The 23,615-nt window shown below is 46.2% G+C and overlaps 1 protein-coding gene across 5 annotated transcripts in view; it reads left to right on the forward strand.

Annotated features, from left to right (window-relative positions):
• The window catches only part of LOC125756122 (serine/arginine repetitive matrix protein 5-like), a 96,306-nt gene extending 75,913 nt beyond the window's left edge, over nt 1-20,393 (forward strand). For 4 of the 5 annotated variants that reach the window (XM_037672844.2, XM_049418829.1, XM_049418832.1 and 1 more), the window contains 3 exons: nt 9,454-9,553; nt 14,506-15,831; nt 19,938-20,393. In XM_037672844.2, the coding sequence (XP_037528772.1) occupies nt 9,454-9,553; nt 14,506-15,831; nt 19,938-20,000 (1,489 nt within the window). In that variant the 3' untranslated portion in view covers nt 20,001-20,393. The remainder of the gene's footprint in view (nt 1-9,453; nt 9,554-14,505; nt 15,832-19,937) is intronic. The other variant, XM_049418831.1, reaches the window with a different exon arrangement.
• The last annotated feature ends 3,222 nt before the right edge of the window (nt 20,394-23,615 follow it).

A 23,615-nucleotide genomic window follows, 5' to 3' on the forward strand; every position in this document is an offset into this window, starting at 1 on the left:
TCAGTGAGGGGGACGGAGGGGTGGTAGGTAGGTAGGTAGGCAGGTAGGTAGGTGCGGTGTGTGATGGCTTTGTTAAATGCAAAATACAATGCAAATTTTCTTGTCCGAGTAAATAAATTAAGTGCTAATATGGGTAGAACTGGAGCGGGTCGCATTCGTTCCAACTGCTCGCAGAACCCTAAAATGTCTTTCACAAAACCCCTGGGTTCCGTGGAACCCAGTTTGAGAACCTATAGTGTACAGTATGAAAGTGTTTATTTGAAGTGTGAAAAAGATTATGGTTGGGGAGGAGGGGAGGCAGGGCTAGGGGCTTTATACTGCCAAGTCTCAGAGCACCCTGATTAATTTCATACAGCAGCTTTTCTGCAGCCAGCTCAAGGTCAACTTTGGTGATTTATACCAATGGATTTCAAAGGAGCACTGGCACAGAAATTTGACATCTTGTTTTTTTCTGTGTAACAAGTAGCTAATGACGGTCTTATCAAGGCTGGAAAGCTTGTTTGCTTGAACGCACAATGGTTAATTATTTGGAGATGGTTTTATAGTGTCCAGTCACAGTTTCGGTTTTAGAGAGCGCCATGAGAGGTGGGACCCGTAGGGGTTTTATTGTAAACATAGCTGGCTACGTGAGCACACAAAACCACGAGCACGTGAGCATTGCGTTGACAACGCTTTTCAACGAAGGCTCTCTGGGTGCCGCTATAATTACCTATGGGATATTGTAAGTATGTGTGACCCCACAAAATGCACTGCCCATGCAAGAATGTCAGCCTTTGTACTTCTGTGCAAGTGCATAAAGGAGGTGCTCCCTCTTTCTTTTGAAAAGGCCTGCTAGGAGAGAGCACTTGCAAGGAGCATGGAAGCCTACACAAACTCGTGATGTGGGTGGTTGTTGGTTGTTTGCAATAAAAACAAGTTGGTGTCGATGCCGTGAGGTGGGGCAGTTCGTGTGCTGTTGTGCTATGCGCACTTTAAAATAACGTTAAATGTGTTCTAGGCTATATTAGCCATTGATACTTTGTGGATGATGCGTGTGTATCCACACAAATCTATCCTGCAAGTTATCTCTACTTCAAAATTTTGTGTCGGCACTCCTTTAATGAAATTTGTGGGTTATGTACCTTTGCATACTTCCATTCTTTATGGAAAATTAAAGGTTTGAGAGATGCACAGATTGCTTACAAATGAATTTTATTAGTGACCTCGAACCGCACACGGCTTCCCACAATTATCAACCACATTGTGTTGCATCAGCCTAGGCACAGTGATGCGAGTGATGGAAGCGCCATTATAGGTGTTCAAGGAAACAGCAAACAAACTGCTGCAGCGTGTGTATTTGGCTAACGGGTGTTTGCCGGTAAATAATACCATGCTGTTAAGTTCTAAAGGCAACGCATTTGGAAATACGCCGCTGCCAAAAATTTGCACCTTCAATGAAGCAGAATACACTTGTTTACATTATGTGCTTGCCTGGTTCACCTTTCCTCTGTTAAATGGCACCACCTGTCCAGGCTATCCAAGTTTATGGCTATGGTAATCAGGTAAAATTTTCGCGCTACAAACTAAAGCTTTCTAATATTGTTGTGGGGAGAAGGAATAAATTTGTGGATGGTGGCATTTGACGTTGTGCCGATAGGATCAATGAAATTTATTACAAGCCAAGTAAGAGTCGTATTTTGCATATTGTGCAGCTTACTGTGTATGGATAAACCCGATATACATTAGAACTGCAGCTCTACCGCATTTTCATGTGGTAGAGCTGCATGTGTACTCTTCAGCCAGTATGTTATTAGTGTATTTGTTTGGTGAGCAAGCACAGCTAAAAGAACCTCAACCAGAGACATATGGCACAAATGGTGCGGCGTGGTCATGTTTTCAATGAGCGTCTGCTCTTCACAGCTTTTGTCTTCCGTGCTGGCCAGGCCAACATGCCTTGCGCGACTTCCAGGTTGTGCCCCTTAAAGGCCAACTCTGGTGTTTTTTTTTGCCATATCATTGTAATCGTGCATCTTTGTTCCTGTGATGCTCCTATCATGGGCCCGATAGTAGAAATGCTCGGAAAATTCGAAAATAATTTTAAATAAACGAAAATGCACATCACTGAAACTGAAATTCAACCGAGCTACTGTTTTCGCATGACATATAATGAGGTAAAAACCAGAAGTCATGCAAGGCATACCTGTCCCCCCAGCGCAGAGTATGAAACCCACGGAGAGCAGACGCTCAGCAGAAAGGTGACCATGCTGCACCAGCTGTACCATTTCTGTGATTTACCGTGCCATATGCACAAGCTCCTTGGAGCTGTAAGAAAATGACAGCTGTGGTTTGGACGCATTTGGAGGCTAACTAGGATCAGTGATCCATTCCTTATCGAGGAAGTATAACCCTTGTGTATGTTATGCAGTGGCGTAAATCCAGAAAAATCACTAGGGGGGACACACATCTTGCAATGTCGGCCGTTTTGTTTTTATAAATATGCCTTAATTTTAATTATATAAAATTAAAATCATGCTTTCAAGTGAAGTTTAAAAAAAAAATGAGCATGAGCAGCCAATAGTATAAGCGTATGTAGCATCGCGAAGTTGGTTTTTAAGCGTGACTCGTAGTTAGGCTCTTTCCAACTGTGTCGTTCGGATTAAACCACGAAATAAAATATCTAGCACTTTTTTTGTTATAACGCATAAAGGTACTGCTTTTCTCCATTCCCCATCATGGATACCTGTTAGAAATAGCCTCCCACAATTTACCCCTGGAGTCTTTCTTGTAAAGTATTTTTATGTTCACCGGTGATTTTCTTTAAGGGACTGACAACCAATTTTTCTCGACCCAGTTTTTTATGGAGCAACTAAAAGCTCACCCTTTGTAGTATTTGTAGCTGCAGCGGTTGATCCCAAAACGCATGGTTACTTTATAACCAGTATTTTTTTTTTTTTTTTTTTATCTGAAAAGCCTTTAAAGTGTACTGCAGGAGTGCACTTAACTGGGCTGGCCGGTACATAATTAAGGTAGGAGCAAACAGCGCTGGACACTGGACCGTCCCGTGTCCACCGCTCTTTGTTCCCATCATGAAGTGTACGCTATTACTCCAGCAACGCTGTGAAACGATAGCGATGCCCATAGCCCTCCTCGTTGTAAAAGCTCAAGGTTCTGCTTCCACAGGAGTGAGTGAAACTGTGGTTAACCACCGTCATATTGACATGTTCAACTGTTATATAAAAAGCAGGTAGAATTAAGTTTTCTGAATGCTCGTCATCACGTGAGGACCCTTTACCGCCTCGCGAGCCAGACACTCGTCTTTGTGATTAGCTTCTGCAGCGCGTTGCCGGGGCTAATCACAAAGGCTGCGAGGCACTCTTCGTACTTCTCCAACTTGTTGGCACGTGCCGCTAGGCCCTCAGTTAAAAAATTGCACCATCTCCCGCTAAAGGAAACTGTGTGGATGTGAAGCAGCGGGGAGCCAGGGTCGTCGGATGACGCTTGCGCTTTTGCTGGTGCTAACTCTGACACTGGCGGCGGCGTTGACGCTGGTGCCCATCTCAGCGTTGCGCAGGATAGAATGAGGCGCGCGCACTCAGTCATTTTATACCGCGGAACTACCAATGCCGCCCCCAGCGGAGTACGCAGCTGTCGCACCACCTGTCGTGCGCGTGGCTCCGTAGAGTAGAGGATTCTTAGAGGGGGAGGGGACGGGCATGCGCAGTGGGGAGTGGACGCCGCGGAACATGGGAGGGGGGGACGGACAAAGCCCTCGCCATAAGCTGCTTCGCATCTAAAACGCTCATGCTACCGCTCCTGAGCATCGAATCGTACGCCAAGCAAAGGTGGCGCCACTGTTCTGCTCAGTATAAACGAAGGCATATCTGCCAGTTCTAAGTTAGAAGAGATTATAATAAATAGTGTGTTGCATTTCAATGCTAATATAGATACAATTACCGTATTTACTCGCATAATTTGCGCACTTTTTTTCGCGAATTTGGAGCTCCGAAAAGGGGGTGCGCAAATTACACGGAGATTTCGCGAGCACATCTGAAATAACGCACAATATATAGTCCTAACACGCGCGATATAATACATTAAAGAAGAAAATAAATTATAGCGCAAACGAACGGTTTTTAACAGAATTAGCACGTACTTTAACCAGCCAGATTCGGTCATGCACGGTCTAGTCAGAATCACTGGTTGAGAAGTCCGACTGAGAATCATCGCCGCGGCCGCTGTCACCGCTTTTCCAAAGCGCGTCGTCCTTGGTTCCGTCGAGTGCGTTGAGGCGTCTTCTTGAAGCTCTTCGCGACAATGCTGGGAGTAACGAGGTGCCACGGCACGGCGATACCGGTGGGCCTAAGCTCTCGCACATATTTGAAAAGGTACTCTTCAACGGCAGGAAACTTTCCATGCTTCGGTCCTCGGACCGGTCTCCTTCTCGGTCTTGTATTAAAAAGCGAACTCTTCTGCGGCACGGTTCCCGTTTCCGTAGGCACATTCTATAACAGTTAGCTTGAATTTTGCCGAGTAGTTATTGTAGCCCAGCGCAAGAGAACAGTGAAAACGCAACTGGCTGATCGCGAAACCTAAACTGCCTAAACTTCCGAAATCAACGAAGGCTGCGTCGCAGCGCGGACGCAGAGGAGGAGGGTCAGCGCGGGAAAATGTTGGCGCGACTGGCCCTCGCATGCCTCCGCTGCAGAAAGTAGTCCGTGTCGTGTCGCATGCATGCATTCTCACGGCGGGAGAACGCTCGAATAGTTCCGACAACCGGTGAACAGATTTAGGTGTTCGGGTACGGTTGGTACGGTCTCGGCGGTTTCCGGAGAATAGAACGAAGTAATTGGAAGAAGGGACTTCGCACTCGCAGCCTGTCTTGTGTATGACTGTGCTCGCCTGCTCGGTGAGGGCCGCGGGGCGCGGCCGTCCAAAGTTTCCCCGTGCGCGCGCGCCGGCGAGCTGGCTCGAGAGGGACGGGGAGCGCAAAATATGCGAGTAAATATTTTTTTTTTAGCAAAGCTGGTTAAATATTAGGGGTGCGCAAATTATGCGAGGGCGCAAATTATGCGGGTAAATACGGTAATAGCGTACACCAGTAAAAGGTCACTTCATCAGCACAAGTGCATCTTCCTTTTTTGCCGCAAGAGGCCACAGGTAATTTTGAGTGAAGAAAAAGAAAGATAAATCCGTGTTTAACGAGAAAACAAGGTGCATTTTAGATAATACAATAGACAATCTTTCCATTAGTGAGGTTATCTCAGTTCGTGTCCTGATTGGTTGTCTATCTCTTTAAAATGACACAATCATAATCTAGCACTTGCATTTACACTTCCTAGCAAATGGTTTCCAACAATCGTCTATATAAACAACGGTAGAGTATGTGGGATTCTGTTAACATTGCATTTCGAAACCCAGTTTAATAAACATGCGTCACGTCGTAGCTAACCCTTAGCATTTCAGAAAGCTTGTGCTTTGCAGTGATGGGCTTCAGATTTCAGAGTTGATTTAACGGAGAGTATGCTATCCTTAACTCTCAAGAATATGACATTTGAAAGATAAATATCGAGGGGGGACCTTTGCAAGGGGTGTTACCCCCAGCCTGAACACAAGGGGAGTCAGGACCCCCCTGACCCCCCCATGATTTACACCACTGATGTTGTGCGCTTGCCTGATTGCACAATCTACTGCCAGATGGCACCACCTGTCCAGGGCGCTCAAGTTTGTGGCTGCTGCGATCGGGTAAAATGCTGTTCGCAGACAAACTAAAATTGTTTAATGTTATTATGGGAAGAACACATAAGTTTGTGGATGGCGGCGTTTAACTTGGCTCCAATAGGATCGATGAAATTTAATACAAGCCAGCTTTCGCACAATGCGCAGCGTACCATATATGGATAGACCTGGCATACGTTACAGAAAGAGTTTCTGTGCAATAAAGTTCGCGCATACGCACTCTTTAGCCAGTATGGTATTACCGTACTTTCCCTACGGTAAACTGGCACTGCTAGCTAAAACATTCTAATATCTAGGCAAAGGGTAAGCGTTAGCTGTGAGTGCTTAAAGGCCAACTCCGGCGATTTTTTGACCATGTCAAAGTAATGGGGCTTTTATGTTCCTGAGACGCTCCTGTCACGGGCCTGACAGCAGAAATACTCGGCAAATTGGAGAATAATTTTAAATAAGTAAAAAAGTGCGACACTGAAACCGAAACCCAACCGAGCATACTCTCTTCGTGTGACATATAAGTCTGCAAAAACCGGAAATCATGCAAGGCATGCCGGTCCCGCTAGCACGTATAGAACTAATAGGACTTTCGGCGAATGTTGCCTTGTGCTTGCGAACTCTCATCGTGGCTTCATCGGTCTCTTTTCGTGTCACGGCCGGGTATGTTCGCTAGGTCTGGAGCTGTAAACATAGTAGTACTAGCGGAGTGGCTTCATGCGAGGTTCCATTTACTTCGACACTTAGTGAATATTGACTGTTTGCGCTAGCTTTCCAGTCGATGTTCAGGTTCACTTCATAGCGCACTCGAGAACATTATCGAACAACATCGAGAACCTTAAACACTGCGTACTTCGACTGATCGCTCACGCGTACCTTGCTTGCACACCACGCTTGCTGTTCAACTGGGTGTTCTGTGTAATAGAAATGGTGTGTGTACGGTAATTGGAAGTTGTGCTCGACGTATTTATGTCTCGGTTCGGAACGCCAGCAGCCGAACGCAAGGGTGAATCGGCGTGTAGGTAAGGTGCATCTTATTTTGCGAATACGTTGTCATTTCCTAACACATACGTAGAAAATCGGACATCAAAGATGATCGACATCACTATGTAATAGTTTCATTTCCTGTTTTTTCTCCTTAATATTCCCAACTTTGCAGTGTATTTGCAAATATCTTGCTGTGTTCCGACAATCAGTGCTTTTTTTTGTTGTTGTTGCTGCACTGCTTTTAATTTCAACTTATTTTTTTTTCATAATGCACTCTTATTAAAACTTCCTCGGTACAGTACTCTATATTCTTTTGATCAAAATAGCACATCCCAGAAAATCTTAAAGCACATGCTACTGCAACGCAGTATGTATATGGACCTAAGACTCGCATGAAATCGATTCCCTCAATGCGTGGGAGCTGCCGACTCTCTTTCTTTCTTTCTTTTTTTTTTTCTGTGACCATTTCTCGCCCACTAAACAGTATCTCAAGGGTACGCTTGGCGCAGCGCAGCATTAGCAACATTTTTTTGCACACATTAAAAAATACGCTTTGCCTTATACCAAGTTTATCAACAGCGCTCCACGCTTCTGTTTTGCGCAAGGGCAGATGATCTTGCCACAACTGCTTTCAAGATATACCAGTAAACAGTTATTATTTTAATAAATCTTTGATTTCGCTCTTGTGCGTAAGACGCTTATAACTCGAAATGCATGCGCAATCTGTTCAATAGATTGAGATATAAACAGCCGAGCATATAGAAAGGTATGTGGCATGTAGTTTTCAATATTGCACAGCATAGCGAACCGAAAAGCTGAAGTATCCTGTCGCATGAGAGCTTTTCCAGCAAAGTTTGCGTAGTTCACTGCGGAAAAGAGTGTTCTTCGGGGGCGAATTCATTGCGGTCAACTATGCAGCCACGTAAAACAACGCTCTTTGACGTTAATTTTTCCCACACGGAATGTAAAAATAAACGAGATTCCGAGATTACGTTCGGTTGCTGGTGGGCTACTCTCTGGCATCCGCATGACGTGTTTTAAAAAGCGGCGAAGTACTCTAGGGACCATGGTACGGCTAAATGTCCGGCCACACTCTGCATACAACGCGCCTGCACCCAAAGCGCTCGGAAGGGATATGGCGACGAAAGGTCACGTGATGCGAGTAAGCCAATCGCGGCAGCGGCGGCGCGCGGAAAACAGATGCGATACTCTGAAATTTTTCCAGTGACTCTACATTCCACCGCCAGATGGCGCCGCCTGTTCAGGCGGCTCAAGCTTGTGGGGCCGCGATCGGGTAAAATGCTATCGCTGAGAAGTTTGGGGACTAACTAATGCTTCTTAATGTTGCTATGGGAAGAGTGCATAAGTTTGGCAATAGCGGTGTTCAGCATCGTGTTGGTAGGGCCGAAGGAATTATTAATGTAATCCAAGTACGAGCCACCTTTCGCACCAACGTTACTAGATTAGGCTACGTTGTTCGCAGAACGCGCAGCTCACCGTATACCGAGAGGCCCGGTGCACCCTCTATATGTTATGGAAAGTGTTTCTGTACGGTAATATTCACGCATCTGCATTCTTTAGCCGGTACGGTATTGCCGCACTTTCCGTGTGGTAAACCGGCATCGCTAGCTAAAACACTAATATAAAAACGCAGGGTAATTGTTGGGTTCGAGTGTTTCGTGACTGCCAATGGGGAATCGTGTGCAGCCCACAACGCAATGCCACTTGCCACCCATTGCACGCACTACCACAAGGAACTGAAATTCACACACCCAGCCAAAGAAGCGCTGGCCAAACACACACAATTGTTGCCTTGCGGATAGCAGTCTCTGTAGTGGCCCCTCAGTTCCATCACTTCTGCTTTGCCAAAAATGACGTCACGCACTCAATGTTGCCAATACTGGGAAGCGAGGTGGGTAGAGTCAGGGCACTCAATAAAATTCATTTGCAATGAATCTGTGTATCTCTCCAGCTTGTAATTTAGCATAAATAACGGGAACGTGAAAAGGAACGTACCCAGCGAATTTTATTGAGATCCATTGACCTCGAAAAATCGTCGGAGTTGGCCTTTAATGACTGTTATGGGGAATCGGGGAATTGTGTGCAGCCCCACAACGAAACACCACTTGCCACCCATCGTACCCACGCCCGCCAAAAGGGAACTGAAATTCACACGCCAAAGCAGTGAAGTGCTGGCCAAACACGCACAGTCATTGCCTTGTGGACAGCACGTGCTGTAGGGACACCTCGGTTCTTTACTTCACACATACAAATTTGGCCAATAATTGTGGGAAGCCAGGTGGGCAGTTGGAGGCAAACAATAAAATGCATTTGAAAGCAGTTTACGTGTCTCTCAAGCCTGTAATTTGGCATAAGTGACTGAAATGTGTAAAGGAACGTACCCAGCGAATTTTATTGTGATTCATTGACCTGAAAAAAATTGTCGGGACTCTGCCTTTTATACATCACTTGAAGACAGTTGCACGGTTGGGTTTTGGTTTCGGCTTTGCACCTTTTTTGCATATTAAAAATTATCCTTGAGCATGCTGAGCATTTCTTTCAGACGTGTGACAGGAGTGTCTCAGAAACAGAATCACGAGTGCCTTGACATGGTAAAAAAAAATCTGCGAAGCTGTCCTTTAAGTGTGCATATTTGTTCCTTGCTGCATAGCTGTCAGTCATGCAGGTTGTCGATTGCGTTTGTCTCTCGATGCCAGGTTAGAATAAGTTGCTCAGTGCATCACATTTTATTATCTTTTATAGGGGTCTCTGCCTTTTGTGGAATGTAACAGAAGAGCCTGAGCTCATCTCTGTTCTTTGGCGTGGCCACAGGGACTTGCCAAGAGTTTCGGCATTGACCAAGGTATGCTCTTCTAGGTGAAATGAAACATGCTTTTGTTTTGCCATTTTTCCAACCACTTATTTGGTCATGTCACACCACATAATCCACGATTGTTCAACGAGTAAAGTAGTTTCAGATAGGGGTGCAGTAAGGTGTATTGAAATAGCAGAATTCCCTGATTGAATCAAATACGATTACATCCAACAACCTATTTTTTGGGCTCCCTTGGGACCGCATATTAATCTTAAAAATTGAGTACTGTCAAAACCGACTATATCGAACTTGGGTAAATTGAATTATTCTTCATATCTAACTATTTTCGAACATGACAATGTTTTAATGTCAATGTATAAGAAAATTTATGGCTACATTAAACAAAATAGCTAGAACGCTTGATATATCTTGCATTGGGCAGTGGGGTACGCCGCAAGTTGGCTTTTTCTCATGGAAGGGTATTTTCCTGTATGCATTTGGGAGAGGGAGTGATGTAATTAGGACTCTGCACTAGTCGAGTAGAAACTATCACTTGCCATTGCATGCTTTCTCCTATGATTCTTGTCATGGCAGTCGTGCCTTCGCTTCCCAGCTCCCTTTGGTAACGCAATGGCTGCCGTAAAATGGAAGAACCTGGCTGTTTTGTGCAGAGCTGGTGATAATCAACACAATCAAACGTAGAGAAAAAAAGTCCGACACCGCTGCTGCGCACAGCATCCCTAGAAGCACGCTGAGTGTGATATTGAAAAACAACGCCAACATCAGGGCCAAGGCAGATTGGAGGCTTGCGGCAGCCGACGAGCAAGCACAGCTGTGTATTAAAGTGTTGATTTGCTGTTACAGCGATACCGTATTTTCTCACCTACAACCCGCGCCAACTGAAACCACGCAAAAAAGAAAAAAAAAAATCCCTGCGTATTGCCGTAAGCCACCTTTCTTGCATTATCGACAAGCAGTGCCATGAAGCCAACTTGCGCGCTGAAATTTGCATTGAAAATATGTTAAATTTTAAACAAATTATATTTCAATTGCACAATATAGCGAACTAATGCCTATTTTTTACAAGACTGTGTCATGTAAACATGCCATGTACGGCATGTTTACATGACACCGTCTTGCTGCGCTTCCAGCCTTTTCGATAACTGGATATACACCAGACAGGGCATGCATTGCATATACCAGAATATACGTTTCATTATATTAAAGATTATACATGCATGAATGCATGACAAACATGCCATGTACAGTTTGCCTCAAATGCAAACAAGGCGTTGTACAGTCAAACCTCGTTAATACGTACCCGCTTTAAACGTACTAACGGTTAAAACGTAGCTGCGACGAATCCCCGACCGAGTCCCATAGAGCCCAATGCATTCGCTGACCGCTTAAGCCGTAGTGGTTCGCCCTATGCCTACCGGTTAGTGCGTACCCTGCGTACCGCGATAACTTTTTGTGCCATAAAATTTTACTGTGCTGCTCAACTTCCTGACGCCAGAATGTGCCGCCAAAGGTCTTCCGCCTTTTTGAGAAGTGCGCAGATCAGTCGATCCCCGATTCCGACTTCCGCGCGATTGCGGCGACGCCTTTGCTGCTAAGCATCGGGAAAGAACGAAGGCGAGGTGGCGGCCACCGACGAACGCGCCGACATGACTTATCGCCGACAACCTTATCACAATATAAGTATCTTCAGCTATCTGCTCGGGCACGCGTGCGGCGCAGCGCTACTTTTTAAGCCTACTGCACGCTTTTATTAGGCGACAACCTGAACGCGCTGGGCCGCCGATCGCTGCCGCTTCGTTGTGCGCGGCCGTCTTCAAGGCTGAAGTTGAATTAATGGCACAAATGCTCGGGTAGGGTCGAAGAACTTCAACCACGTCGAAGAACTTCAGCCCGACAGCAAACGCTGCTAAGCCGTCATAAGGCGCGCACCGCTTTGTAGAAACGAAAGCAGATCGCTGTTGCGTAGTTAGCGTTGCGGGTCGCGGGCGCCGAGAAACCTCGCTGCATTGACGCTATCACACTAAACGCACGTGTACGATACTGCAAGCGTAGCGCGGTTGTAACCATACTGCAAGCTTTTATTAGGCGACCACACAACGCGCCTCCGTCCGCTGCCAGGACCGCTAGAGAATCGCGGAGTGCGCATCGCTTGCATGAAGCTCGTCATCGCTGCGTTAACCGAACAAGCTACTCGCCGCATCTGTGCACGATCTGGAGCGAAGTGGGTACGAACGACATTCCCACGATAAATGCGCGCGTGCGGCACAGCAAGCGGCCCGGTAGTGACAGCGTGAGCCGAGTAGGCGACGCGCTGCACACAACTAGCCGGGAGACGATCGGCTCCCGGCTCCACGCGGCCGTACCGCGTTTCACTGGAACTGTCAGTTTTCGTTTAGTGGCAGATCGCGGTTAGACGCACACACATATACCGCGGAAATCACACTGTCCCTTCTGTCGCTATGTCGGTCACTGCGTTGACCACGTATCAGGGACCCTGCAATAGTTTCGAAATGCTCTTCGGCGTCGCCACTACGCGTTATCGGGCGGTCGTGCGAGTGTGCCAGGAAAGAAAAGGCTTTGCGGTGGGTACTTTAGGCAATATTTGCTGTGGCACTCTATTTATTTGGGCGATGGCGTACGCTAGGAGATGCAAATTTGTACTTGGTGTTTAATGCGTACTACCGTTTAGTGCGTAGTTATGCCGCGTTCCCGGCAGGTACGTATTAACGAGGTTTCACTGTATGCATCTCTTTACTGGCTGCTTCGCATTACATCAATTCCCACAGTGCGTGGGACCTGCCGGATTTCTTCATTGAAGCTTTCATAGCAGTGCAATACTTGTGCGTGTCTCACTGTAAACGTAACCGGCTGATACGAATTTGTGAAATTCCCCAGCCGAATTCCACTGTGTCGAATTGGCCAAAATTTGGATGTCCCGAACACTTTTCCGCGTCGTGGCGGGTGATACGAACTTTGATACCGAATTTGTCGAGCGACCGCCGAGAGCAGAATGCTGTTAGCTCTGGAAGTAATGCGCGGCCAGTGCGCACACTGTCAGAACTGTCATTATCGTTTGCCACAACTATTGTGGGCGAAACCGCGGTCGCTCTTGACACTACTATTATGTATGGCGACGATGAAATTGACGGAACTCCGAAAGTGCACGCACGTCCAACGCCCACCCAGTTCAAGCGACGCTGCTCTCTGCAAACGGCGCAGACAAAACCGCGGCAGATGCGATTTAGATAGTAACAAACTACGTAGTTTTGAAGGCACGAAACCACGGTCGCTATAAACGCAATCATCGATAGCGACTGCAAGCTCCGAAGGTACGCAGCTAACGCAGCGGTAGATTAAAGGCTTTATAGTCGTAAAAAAGGGCACGAAGCAGAGGCGTAGCCAGGCCCCCTCCCCCACCCCCACCCCCGAAAAAATTTCTGCCTACGCGCCTGGCACGAAGCCTTTCAGCGTTCGTGTCGATCTTTGCTTGTCACTACACTCTAAGAAAAAATCGAGTATTTGGGGAGTATATCTGCTGCACAACAATAATCGTCATCCACCTCGCGTACTTTCCTCTCGTTATCAGCGTGACATAGCATTCTTGATAGGAAAGTGACGAGAGCCGGGTTTTCAAGAAAGGAAACGCGAGCAAGCCAGATGACGATTATTGTTGTGTAGCAGAAATACTCCCCAAATACTCGGTTTTTTCTTAGAGTGTATGGTGGAGCGGACTTCACTTAGTTTTCAGTTGGCCTCATGCAAAGCTTTGACACGCGCTTTCGCGGCAGCCAGCCGCGCCGTCCCTTGTTGGTCCGTTCACGTGTGTCCCAGAAAGGCGTACGCAAGTTCTTTTGAGGGAAATAAATGTTCTGTGTGTATATCGGGGTTTGAAAACAGGTTTTGCTAGTTTTTTGATGATACGAAATTTTGGGCGATACGAATATTGTCGCTCACCCTTCAGATTCATATCCCCGAGATTGTACTGCAGTTGGGAAACCCTACCTGCGGGTTTTGTTTGGCCACCCTAAGCCATTATAAGACCGCAGCACCAATGTTTACGCTTACGGGGCTGTTAGGTGATCCAATGGTGTTATGCAAACACCCATTATTGGACAGAACTTTTTATTTCAAACGAGTTCCTCCTCATTTGACTGTTTTGCTTCACACGGGTCATCTTTCCACTTGGCAGTGAGCTTTTACCTGCTCCAAAAGCCATTTTTCCTGCTCCCAAACGCGTTTTTGGCTGCTCCAAAAACCCCTTTTACCGGCTCCAAAACGCCCTTTTTGCTGCTCCAAAAACCTGCTCCAAAACAGCTTCAGTCTACCACATCACTGCATATGTTCAACATACCATAACTTTCGTTCAGATGGGTTTAGAACATCCATTCTTGTTTTCTTGCTCACAGTTCTCGTTCCAGGTTACTGCATTATGTTGATTTACTTGGCAACTCTCTGTTTAGGCAAACACTTGCTTTTCTTACAAAAAAGCACACTGAATGCCTGAAATTTTAAAGACTGCATATTGTACTAGAAAAATAACTGCATATTTGAAATTGGCACACAGATATACATTCCTTCAGCCACCAAGATCGATCAAGAACTAGAAAAAAAGCTGCTTTTAAGAGCAATGTCCCAAATTAATCAATCTGCTCTCACAACAATCTGAATGTATATTTGTTGTCTGAATTTACGTTTTCTCATGGATTCTTTTGTCATGGGAATTGCCACATGGTTAGTTCATCCTAATTATGAAAATATTTATGCAGACCTTTTGGATTAAGCTATCCTAAATCTGCAGTATGTATTCTTATTTGAAATTTTTAATGGCCCGTAACCTAGTGCAAAGAGTGGAAGGAGAATGCAAATCATCCACAGTTTATTGTTCTTGCACTATGCATTAAATTTGCACTTGCCGAGGGAATTTCCTGAGATTTCATCATATTCAGGGTTCTAAACTTATGTTTTATTTATGTTTCCAGTACTTCGTGGTTACTGGTGCGGAGGATGGCAATGTGTGCATCTGGAGGCCAGAGACTGAGTGTCCTCCTCAGCCAGATGAAGAGGAGTCTGAAGACGAAGTAGCTGAGGACAACTCTCGTGCCAGTGCTGATAGAGATGACAAGTCTGATCATTCCCGTGATTGGTCGCGGTCAAGGAGCAGGTCACGGTCTCGTAGCCGATCTCGGGGAAGGTCACGGGATCGTTCACGCGATCGGTCAAGGTCTAGGTCAAGAGGCCGTTCTAGGGCGCGATCTAGGGATAGAGGAAAGTCACGTGACCGATCCCATGAGAGATCTCGAAGCCGTTCACGCAGGCGTTCAAGGGGGCGATCAAGGGATAAATCAAGGGATCGGTCCAGAGATAGAGGAAGGTCACGAGGTCGTTCAAGGGGAAGGTCAAGGGATCGCTCCAGGGGTAGGTCCAGGGGTAGGTCAAGGGACCGCTCTAAGGCAAGGTCACGAGACCGCTCAAAGGCAAGGTCACGGGACCGTTCCAGGGGTAGGTCTCAGGACCGCTCCAGGAAAAGGTCAAGAGACCGCTCTAGGAAGAGGTCCCGCGACAGGTCCAGGGGACGCTCAAGGGGGAGGTCGAGGGACCGCTCTAAGGAAAAGCCAAGGAACAGATCAAAAGATCGCATTAGAGAACGATCTAGAGACCGCTCCAGGGGAAGGTCGAGGGATCGCTCACGTGACAAGCACAAGTCAGACAGGGACCGTTCTAAAGAAAAGTCAAGCCGTTCCGACAAGGACAAATCTGATCGCAGCCGTTCGGACAAAAGCAAATCCGACCGAGAAAAATCTGATCGGGAGCGATCAGACAGAGACAGGTCAGAGAGGGATAAAACAGACAATGATAAGTCGGACAGAAGCAAAATGGACAGGGACAAATCGGAGAAAGACAAAAGTGACAGGAGTCGCTCAGATAAGGGTAAATCTGACAAGGACAAATCCGATAGGGACAAGTCAGATAAAGACAAGGAAAAATCTGAAAGGGATAGCAAGTCTGACAGAGATGGTAAATCTGACCGTGATAGCAAATCTGATCGGGGTAAGTCTGACAAAGAGCGTCCTGAGAAGGCTGATAAAGGAAAGGCTGAGCGTGACCGTTCTAAAGATAGGTCTGATATCAAGGAAAACAACAGCTCCGAACGAAACAAGACATCGGACCGTGACAAGTCTGACAAAATGGATGGTGAGAAGCAAGACAGAGAAAATTCCCACCGGGATAGGTCTGATGGTGAGAGCAAGTCTGATGGAGACAAGTCTTCAAGCAAGTCTGACAGAGTAGAAAAGTCATCTCACAAGGTGATTTTCATTACTCTTATTATGCAGTGCAATTTCGTTATGCTTGAGATCCAAGCCTGTGTTGTGTATTCTTGCCTTCTATTGTGGCTTTGTTTTTCAAGTGTCCCCGCCAGGTTTAAGAATTGCCAATGAACAAGCTTAGCGCATTGATTATTCAGGTGTCTGTTGTGTCTGCTAAGCATAAAACAGTGGTGTGACGTGAAAGTGGTTAAAATTTCCAACTCGGGGCTGCCTTTCCTTCTTCTCAAGACAGCCACGCTTCAAGCAAGAGTCAGGGTCATATATGAATTTACCAGTGCAAAATGCACTGCTTGGAATATCACCAAGCATGGCAGACAGCTTCAACCACTCATCAAGTGCACAGTGTGTGATGTTGCCACTGTAGGCATTGTGGTTCTTTGGCTCTGGTGCATTGAAGAAGGCAGAAAAGGCACACTGCTTTAGGCAGAAGGAACTAGTGTCAGAAGGAACTGTAGTCAACTGCCGATTTTTCAGACACCCAATTTTCTGGACATGCTCGAAAATTCAGACACTTTCGCAACACCGTCACCAGCCCCATAGACGTACATGAATGTATGAGAATGTCCGAAATTTCAGATGCTGAAACTCTTCGGCATCCGATTTTTCTGACTTTCTGCCTAAATTGCAGGTCCAAAAGGCATTAATTGAAGCCCCCACCTCTGCCGTGTCTATCATCTCATAGGTTCGAACCAGCGCTCTTACGAGTCAATTTGTTTGAGACAGTAGCAGAGTCCGAAAGTCGGCTTTGCTGCAATGCCAAAGGGTTATGGGGTGAAGTAGACCAGAAATTCAAAGGGGCCGCAATCACAGCGCCGTGCGGCGATGTCTTTACAGATAAGCGGCGGAAATGCAAGGAGGCGTGTGATAGCGGCAGGTGGCAAACACGCCAGTACAGCTTAATCGCTGACAACCCCTACGATAAGCATCTTCAGTTAACTGCTCGGTAGTGCATGTGTTTTAGCGCAGTTGCATGCATTTAATAGGCAAGAACCCAAACGTGCCACGCCGCCATTCATGCTGCCTCTTTGTGTGAGACCGCTAAGTGCGCTGCACAAATGTGTTGCCTTTACAAATGATACCAGCTCGCCATTGCCGTGCCACTGTGCAGTCAGGAACAAAGCGCACACCACGAACCTTTTCATGAAAAATGTATGTGTACGATGCAGCGACAGTACAGCGTCAGCTTAGTTAGCGATGTGCTGCACACAACTAAAAACGATCAGCTTCACACAGCAGCAAATGCTGCTTATCGGCAGAGATTCGGCGATGTGTTCGCGCATCGTTTACATGCGCACACGCATCGGGGAAAGCCGTACGAGTTCTTCCGCCACAGCCTTTGTGTTCCACGTCATCATTTCCAAATGCTCCATGCGAGAGAGCTGTAATCTATTCCACGCTTTGCTGGTATCAGCGGCGCTCATCACGAGAATCTAAATTGCAAGTGGCAGTTGAAACGTAGTTAAGCGGGGTTCATGGCAGGTACCGAATGTATTTGCGAGAGCCTGGGCACACACCAAAACGCCTGATAATTGTACTCGGAGGCAGTAAAGCTATTTTGGATGTGGCTGTGGCTATTTGACCACATAAGCGGAATAAAAACGCAGCAGCCACAAATGCGCAGCTGTCAGTAGCGAGCCCGTCGCTGACGGCCCACAGTGAAGCGGCTACGCCATGTTACACGTCCGCCCCTCGCTTTCGGGGGTCAATAGCTAATGGTTAAAAAAACTCAGTTTCGCTTAAGAGCGAAGCAATGAATGCGATACCAAAAAATTGTATTGTGAAACGAAGCAAGACTAGCAGCTAACTCTTTTGGATCCGATCTCGCGAGCTCGACAAAACGCTGGTTTAAGCGAATATGGCCCCTCCAGGAACCGAAGCGTTTTCTTGCTCTGAGTTCTCTAAACGCGAAGTAAGCGTTGAGAACAAAGCAAGTTTGCAAGCCGTCTCCTGATGCCTCGAGATAGCGCGCGCGCAAGCGACTGCGCCCTTCGAACGATGCGCTCGCCCCCCCCCCCCCCCCTTCCGCTCCCCTGGCGTCCCTTCATGCTTCTTACGAAAGACGGGCAGGGCGTTTCCTCTCTGTTTGATGAGCAATCGACGGCAGGCCCGCACGCGGGAAGATGTTATCTCATGCGCTGTCCGTCCGGCGGAGACAGAGGGGCGGCTAGTTTAATCTCCGCTTCAGCCGCGTTCGTCGCCAGCGCTCGCGAGCTTTTACCCGCGGCTAGAATGCGCGTGGTAATGTTATTAATTTGGACTTTATACGGAAAATTACGGCAACGGCGACGGCAAAAATCCGCCGAGAGTGTCCATATAATTGCTACCGCAAGGGTCAATGTACGGGGCAGATTTTGCGCCCCGCCCCCCTCTAAGGTGATTGGGGGGGGGGGGGCGCCCCCCCCCCCCTGTACGCACGCCTATGCTCCTGAGTTGATTTTTTCCATGAGATTTGCAATGAATCGAAATATTTCTAGCCTTCATAAGAGCCCCATAATAATACTCAGGTGCTTGAATGTTAATGCAATATGCTTCTGTATTGCACTCCAGGATGTAAAATTCGCTGCTCCAAAGTGCTCCCAGATGCAAAATTATCTGATCCAAAGTGCTCCAAGATGAAAACTTTGCTGCTCCAAAGTGCTCCAAAGCGGAAATTTTGCTGCTCCAAAAATTGCTCCAAATCAGAAGTCCTCGGTAGCATCATTGATCACCAGCCAATCAGTGTACACTGAGAGCAATATTATGGCGGTATCTCCAACTCAGAACATGGCCCTTGGTCACCTGTGGCAGTTTGGGCTTGCTGATATTCCATTGAATGTTAGTGCTCTGTCATGTTTGCTTCTCGCTTGTACTAGTCAGATGCTCTTTTCTCTCTTAGCCTTTCTTCTTTATGGTTTTCTTCCTTTGAAGTCACAAAAGAGCTGCACAGACTGAATGAATGTTATGAAATGCACAAAAGTAGTCAGTTCGTGCAAATGTCGGGAAATTAGCCTTAATGGCATGATTGTTCTCGTGGTGCACTTATATAATGGTATCATATGCTTGCTAACTGTTAAGAAATAACTTTAAAAAATGGAAACTTTTGGCATTTCTGGAAAAAAGCACTGTTTACGACAGTAAAATCCCGAGCAAGCGCCCCCCCCCCCTATCGTGAAGGATAATGTGACAAAATTTGGAGGGGGGGCCCTTGCTTGGTCGCGGATCAAAATTCAAGATTGCGTCAGAAGAGCCATTTAGAGTAAAAAAAATGCACACCTGCGCTTCTAATGGTATTCTTTATTGAATACACATGCATTCACTTTTTTTTTTTTTTGTTATTCGTCTTCGTTAGGTGAATAAGAACAGTGAATGAAACAGTTGAAATGGCGGGAGAGGAGGAGGCGCATATTTTAAATTTCGCAGAAAAAGGGGGGGGGGCGCTTGCTAGGGATTTTACAGTATATTAACGTTCAACTTCACAATTATAACTTAGCCAAAGCTGCATAACCAGAGCAAACATAGCAGTGATACTGTATGCCACTCTGAATTCAGTTGCTGTTCCTGATATAATTAATCTTAAATCGTGCTGATTGGGGAGACTGTTTGCTCTACTATTCCTTTTCCAAGTGTAATTTGTAATGTTCACTTTTGAAGATATGACCAAGGGGAATGGATGCAAAAATTGTACATTGTGTGAGGCCTGGAACCACAGGCACATCTTAGTGCTAAGGTAGTACTGAATCATAGGAAATGTGATGTCAGTGAATTTGAAAAAATTTTGACCCCCCTCCTCTGGTCTAGTGGTTATGGTGCTCGAATGCAGACAGGAAGGTTGCGGGATCGAATCCCAGCCGCATTTCGATAAAGGTGAAATGCTAGAGGCCCATGTACTTCAATTTAGGTGCACGTTAAAGAACACCAGATGGTCAAAATTTCTGACGCCCTGCACTGTGGCGTCCCTCGCAATAACATCATGATTATGGGACTTAAAACCCAGCAATTATTATTAATTGAAAAATTGTGAGCTCTATAAATTGCTAGTTGTTCTTATTTAAGTATTTACTATGTATTAGCAAAAGTACTGACTGGGTGACTTGCCTTCTTTTCAGATGCCTTCATCAGTAAAAGAAAAGTTGAGCTCATCACATAATAGCAAGCCGTACTCAAGATAGCCACCAAGTGATCAGCGTTGGATTGTGATGCTTGTTTCATTCATGAATCACTTTGTTGTGTGCATTTTTTTTTTTTTTCAAGAAAAACTCATGTGGTCATGATTTTTCATGCACTGCTGTCCATTTCTTGGGAGTCTTCTTTTCATCCCCCCTTTTTCTCCCTGGTTACCACAAGTGATGTTGTGATCCTGCATTTTCATTGCTACAAGGCATTCATACTTGCTACTGTAGATTTTGTGCTTCAGTGTCCAGGAAATTTTAGCTCATGAAGCCTACAATGCAAGGAACACTATTCTGCATCTTTAAGGAACTATGTTCATGTGAGTGTGTGGAATATATGTCTGCCAAAATCACCGACTGTCTCTTGGCTGATAAATTCGGTATTGAAAAATATTTGTGATGGTGTTGTCATCTGAACGTTTAAAAAAAAAACATATTAGGTAGTTTCCTCCCACCCCATGCGCTAACTAGAAAAAAGAATGTTCCGTCGTCATTTCCATTACTCTCCCGTGGCCGTGTTTCGTGTTCAAAATGTTTAAAACATATCGTGTACTCAGGTTAATCATATCAGTTGTGAAATGATACAGGCAGAGGCTGTCTCATTAACGTCAGCCAAAGGTTAAAAATATGTAGCAGCACTCCAGCGAGATGCCATGTGTGGTATTGTATGGAGCAAATTCTTCGTATTCCCACTTGCCTGCTTAATTTGTAGTAGTTTTACTAAAGGTCTAATTCCGTGCCTGTTAACCTTTTTTTTTTGTGTGTTAAAAAAACTGGAACGATATGAACGAAGAACATGCTTATCTTGCCTGGCTACCTGATCAGCACAGTGTCTCTTAAATTTCGAGACTGGCATTATCGGGAAATACGAGAATTGCCTTGATCGACGAATTGCAAAAACTACAAGGCAGCTTACCTGCACAAAGAAAAAAATTCATGCTCAAAAAGGGGTTGGAAGACTCCCCTCTAGCCTGGCCTTGGTTAAACGCTGGAAATGCTACACTGCACGTAACACTTGTAGAGAGTGCGGGAGGCGTCGCCATTGTGCATGACTTGTGTAGGAAGGCTGCCTGCAGCTGTATTGTTTCTGGATTCCTTTCCGGAAGTCCTCTTGTGGGACAGTTGAGTTCCTTCGTCACAGCCCTTTGGACGTCCGAAATTGAGTCGAAATGCTGTCCACCTATACTGATTATCTCTGTGGCAGTATCGTACACGTGAAAGAGTTTAACCATCCTGGGTCAGTTTCAGTCGGTTGGACCCACTACTGACGCGACGACATCCAGTATTCTTTTGCCCTGCTCTCAGGCTGGGGGACACAAATCTTGAACAAATCTTTCTCTTCTGTAAATCTTGTTCCACAATCATCTGAACAGTATCGTTAGCAATGTTCAAGCCCTGTGCAATTATCCTGATGGAATTACCACGATTTTGAGCCAGCTTTTCCCGCACTTTTGAGAAAGAGCGTCATTGTTGTAAGCTGTTTGAATCATGCCCATGATCTCCGTGGCTGTTTTGCCAAGTTTCACACAAAACTTGATGGCTACTGTCTGCTCCATTCAACTATCCACGACCAACAAAACACTTCGAAACGAAAATTCGGTACATAAATTTGTGAATTCGCAAAATGCTCGACACACTCAGTACTAAAAGGTACACACAGTAACCGCTTGGTGGCACCAGCGGTTATATTACCAGGCGTGAAATTGAATAGACGCACTGTGTACTTATCGGTATTATGAACTGTTGTGTAGCCATTGCCTGTATTTCTGCCCATATACAGGGCCTCGTCACTAAAGGTGGGCAGTCCAAACAAGCGTGCAGCGTAGGTCATTCGGTAGCCCTCGTGCCTGCGAATTATGCTTGCGTGGCTCAAATATTGTCAAGATTCACAAATGGAAGGCCACAAGCCGGTATTTTCGCAGTAACCGCGCGTTAAGGAGCGAAAGGAAACACCCACTCGGTTCGGTGTTGCAGGCACTCCTTGGAACGTAATCGATAAAGGCGCATGACTTGCGTTGAACCAGTGTGGAGGCTGCGATGCCGCCACTGCAAGTGAGCTGAGAAGCAAAATAGAAAAGTGAAAGGGGGGGGGGGGGGGCTCCTTGCGCTCGTTACGTAACGTGAACATGGCGTTCTCCCGCCTTCAGCACATTTGCGAATGCTAGCCGAAACAGTTGGGGGGGGGGGGGGGATATTGGTAATGTCAAGGAAGCTCACCTGAAGGCACCCGTCAGGCTAAATGTCCTTACACGTGCGCGCATTTGAGAGCATTTTAATCGTTTTTATGGCGCGTACCGCAATGGAGGTGTTCCAACAACCTGGCTGCGAGAGGTTATGCAAGCATAGGCGTGCGCACAGGGACGGAGGGGGGTCGCCCCCCCCCCCTGTTCACCTAAAGGGGGGGGGGGGAGGCGCAAAATCAGCCCCACGCATTGAATAATGGGGAGGGGGGCGCAATGTCAGCGCCATACATTGACATAATTGGGAGGGGGGCGTTGCAACGAACCTTCGCCCCTCCCCCTGAAGGGGAACCCTGCGCACGCCTATGTATGCAATGGTGTGTTTAGAGGGACAGGAAATTTAAAGTAAAATATTAGTGAAAACTAAACGAGCAGGCAGTTGGAGTAAAGTATGCAAGAGATAGCCCGAGAGGCGGTGAAGATCTGAAAATGAGGGTCGAGAAGTAATTTCACAGAAATGTGGAACTAGTGAATGGGCGAAGTAAAGAAAACTGCGAGCCAATTAGCTTTTTTTTTTTCACATTTAACTGAATTCCTTGTGGATGCAGAGAAGATCTAGGAAGTTAAATTTTTTTTAGAAACACAGGAAAAGAAATTAGAACTGCCTTATATAAATCGTCTGTCTGGGTTAAAACTTGCTTAGTATGTAAGTAATGACAGTAGTAAATAATAGTAGTAGGACTTGTTCCATACAGTATCTAACGATGTGCATTTAGTGAGGTCCTCCCTGAGTACATCCATGGTACCATGGTACATATGTTAGTATTTTCTAGTTCAGCTAGGACCCCGTGTTTACCTAAAATTCAGCGTTGTATGACCAAATTCAGATGGCGATTTTCAGATCTGCTATGGCAGGTGCTGGGGAAAAAGCTGGTTCCATCAGTTGTAGGTAGTAAATACTTTCCTTCACCCACTACATGTACACCCGTGAGCAAAAGTATACGGACCATTGTCGTCCGTATACTTTTGCCGTCTGCGCCGCCTAGTGGCGAGCAGTCTACTGTCGTGAGCATATTTCTGACAAATTCTGTCAGAGCAATGCTCTCAACAGCTGTCGGCTTGCCACTAAAGGGCGCAAACAGCGATTTCGGTTCGCGCTCCCGTGGTCGTATACTTTTGCTCGCGGGTGTACATCTGCTTATACCAAAAATAGGTCATGCGAGATGGTTCAGGTTGCAAAGTGGCTTGTATCGAGTAAAGTTCGTGAAATGTGGTTTTCCCCCCTAATCTTTGCTGTGCAAAGCGGGTTTTCATAACCATTACTGTTGTAAATATGAATTTGCGTAGTACAGCTGCTCATGTACTTTTGGGCGAAAACCTGCTTGATTTAAGCAACAATAAAGCTGTTTACTAAAGCCGCAAACTCTGCTAAGCT

The sequence above is a fragment of the Rhipicephalus sanguineus genome, chromosome 1 (assembly GCF_013339695.2).
Source record: "Rhipicephalus sanguineus isolate Rsan-2018 chromosome 1, BIME_Rsan_1.4, whole genome shotgun sequence".
Taxonomy (NCBI): Eukaryota; Metazoa; Arthropoda; class Arachnida; order Ixodida; family Ixodidae; genus Rhipicephalus; species Rhipicephalus sanguineus.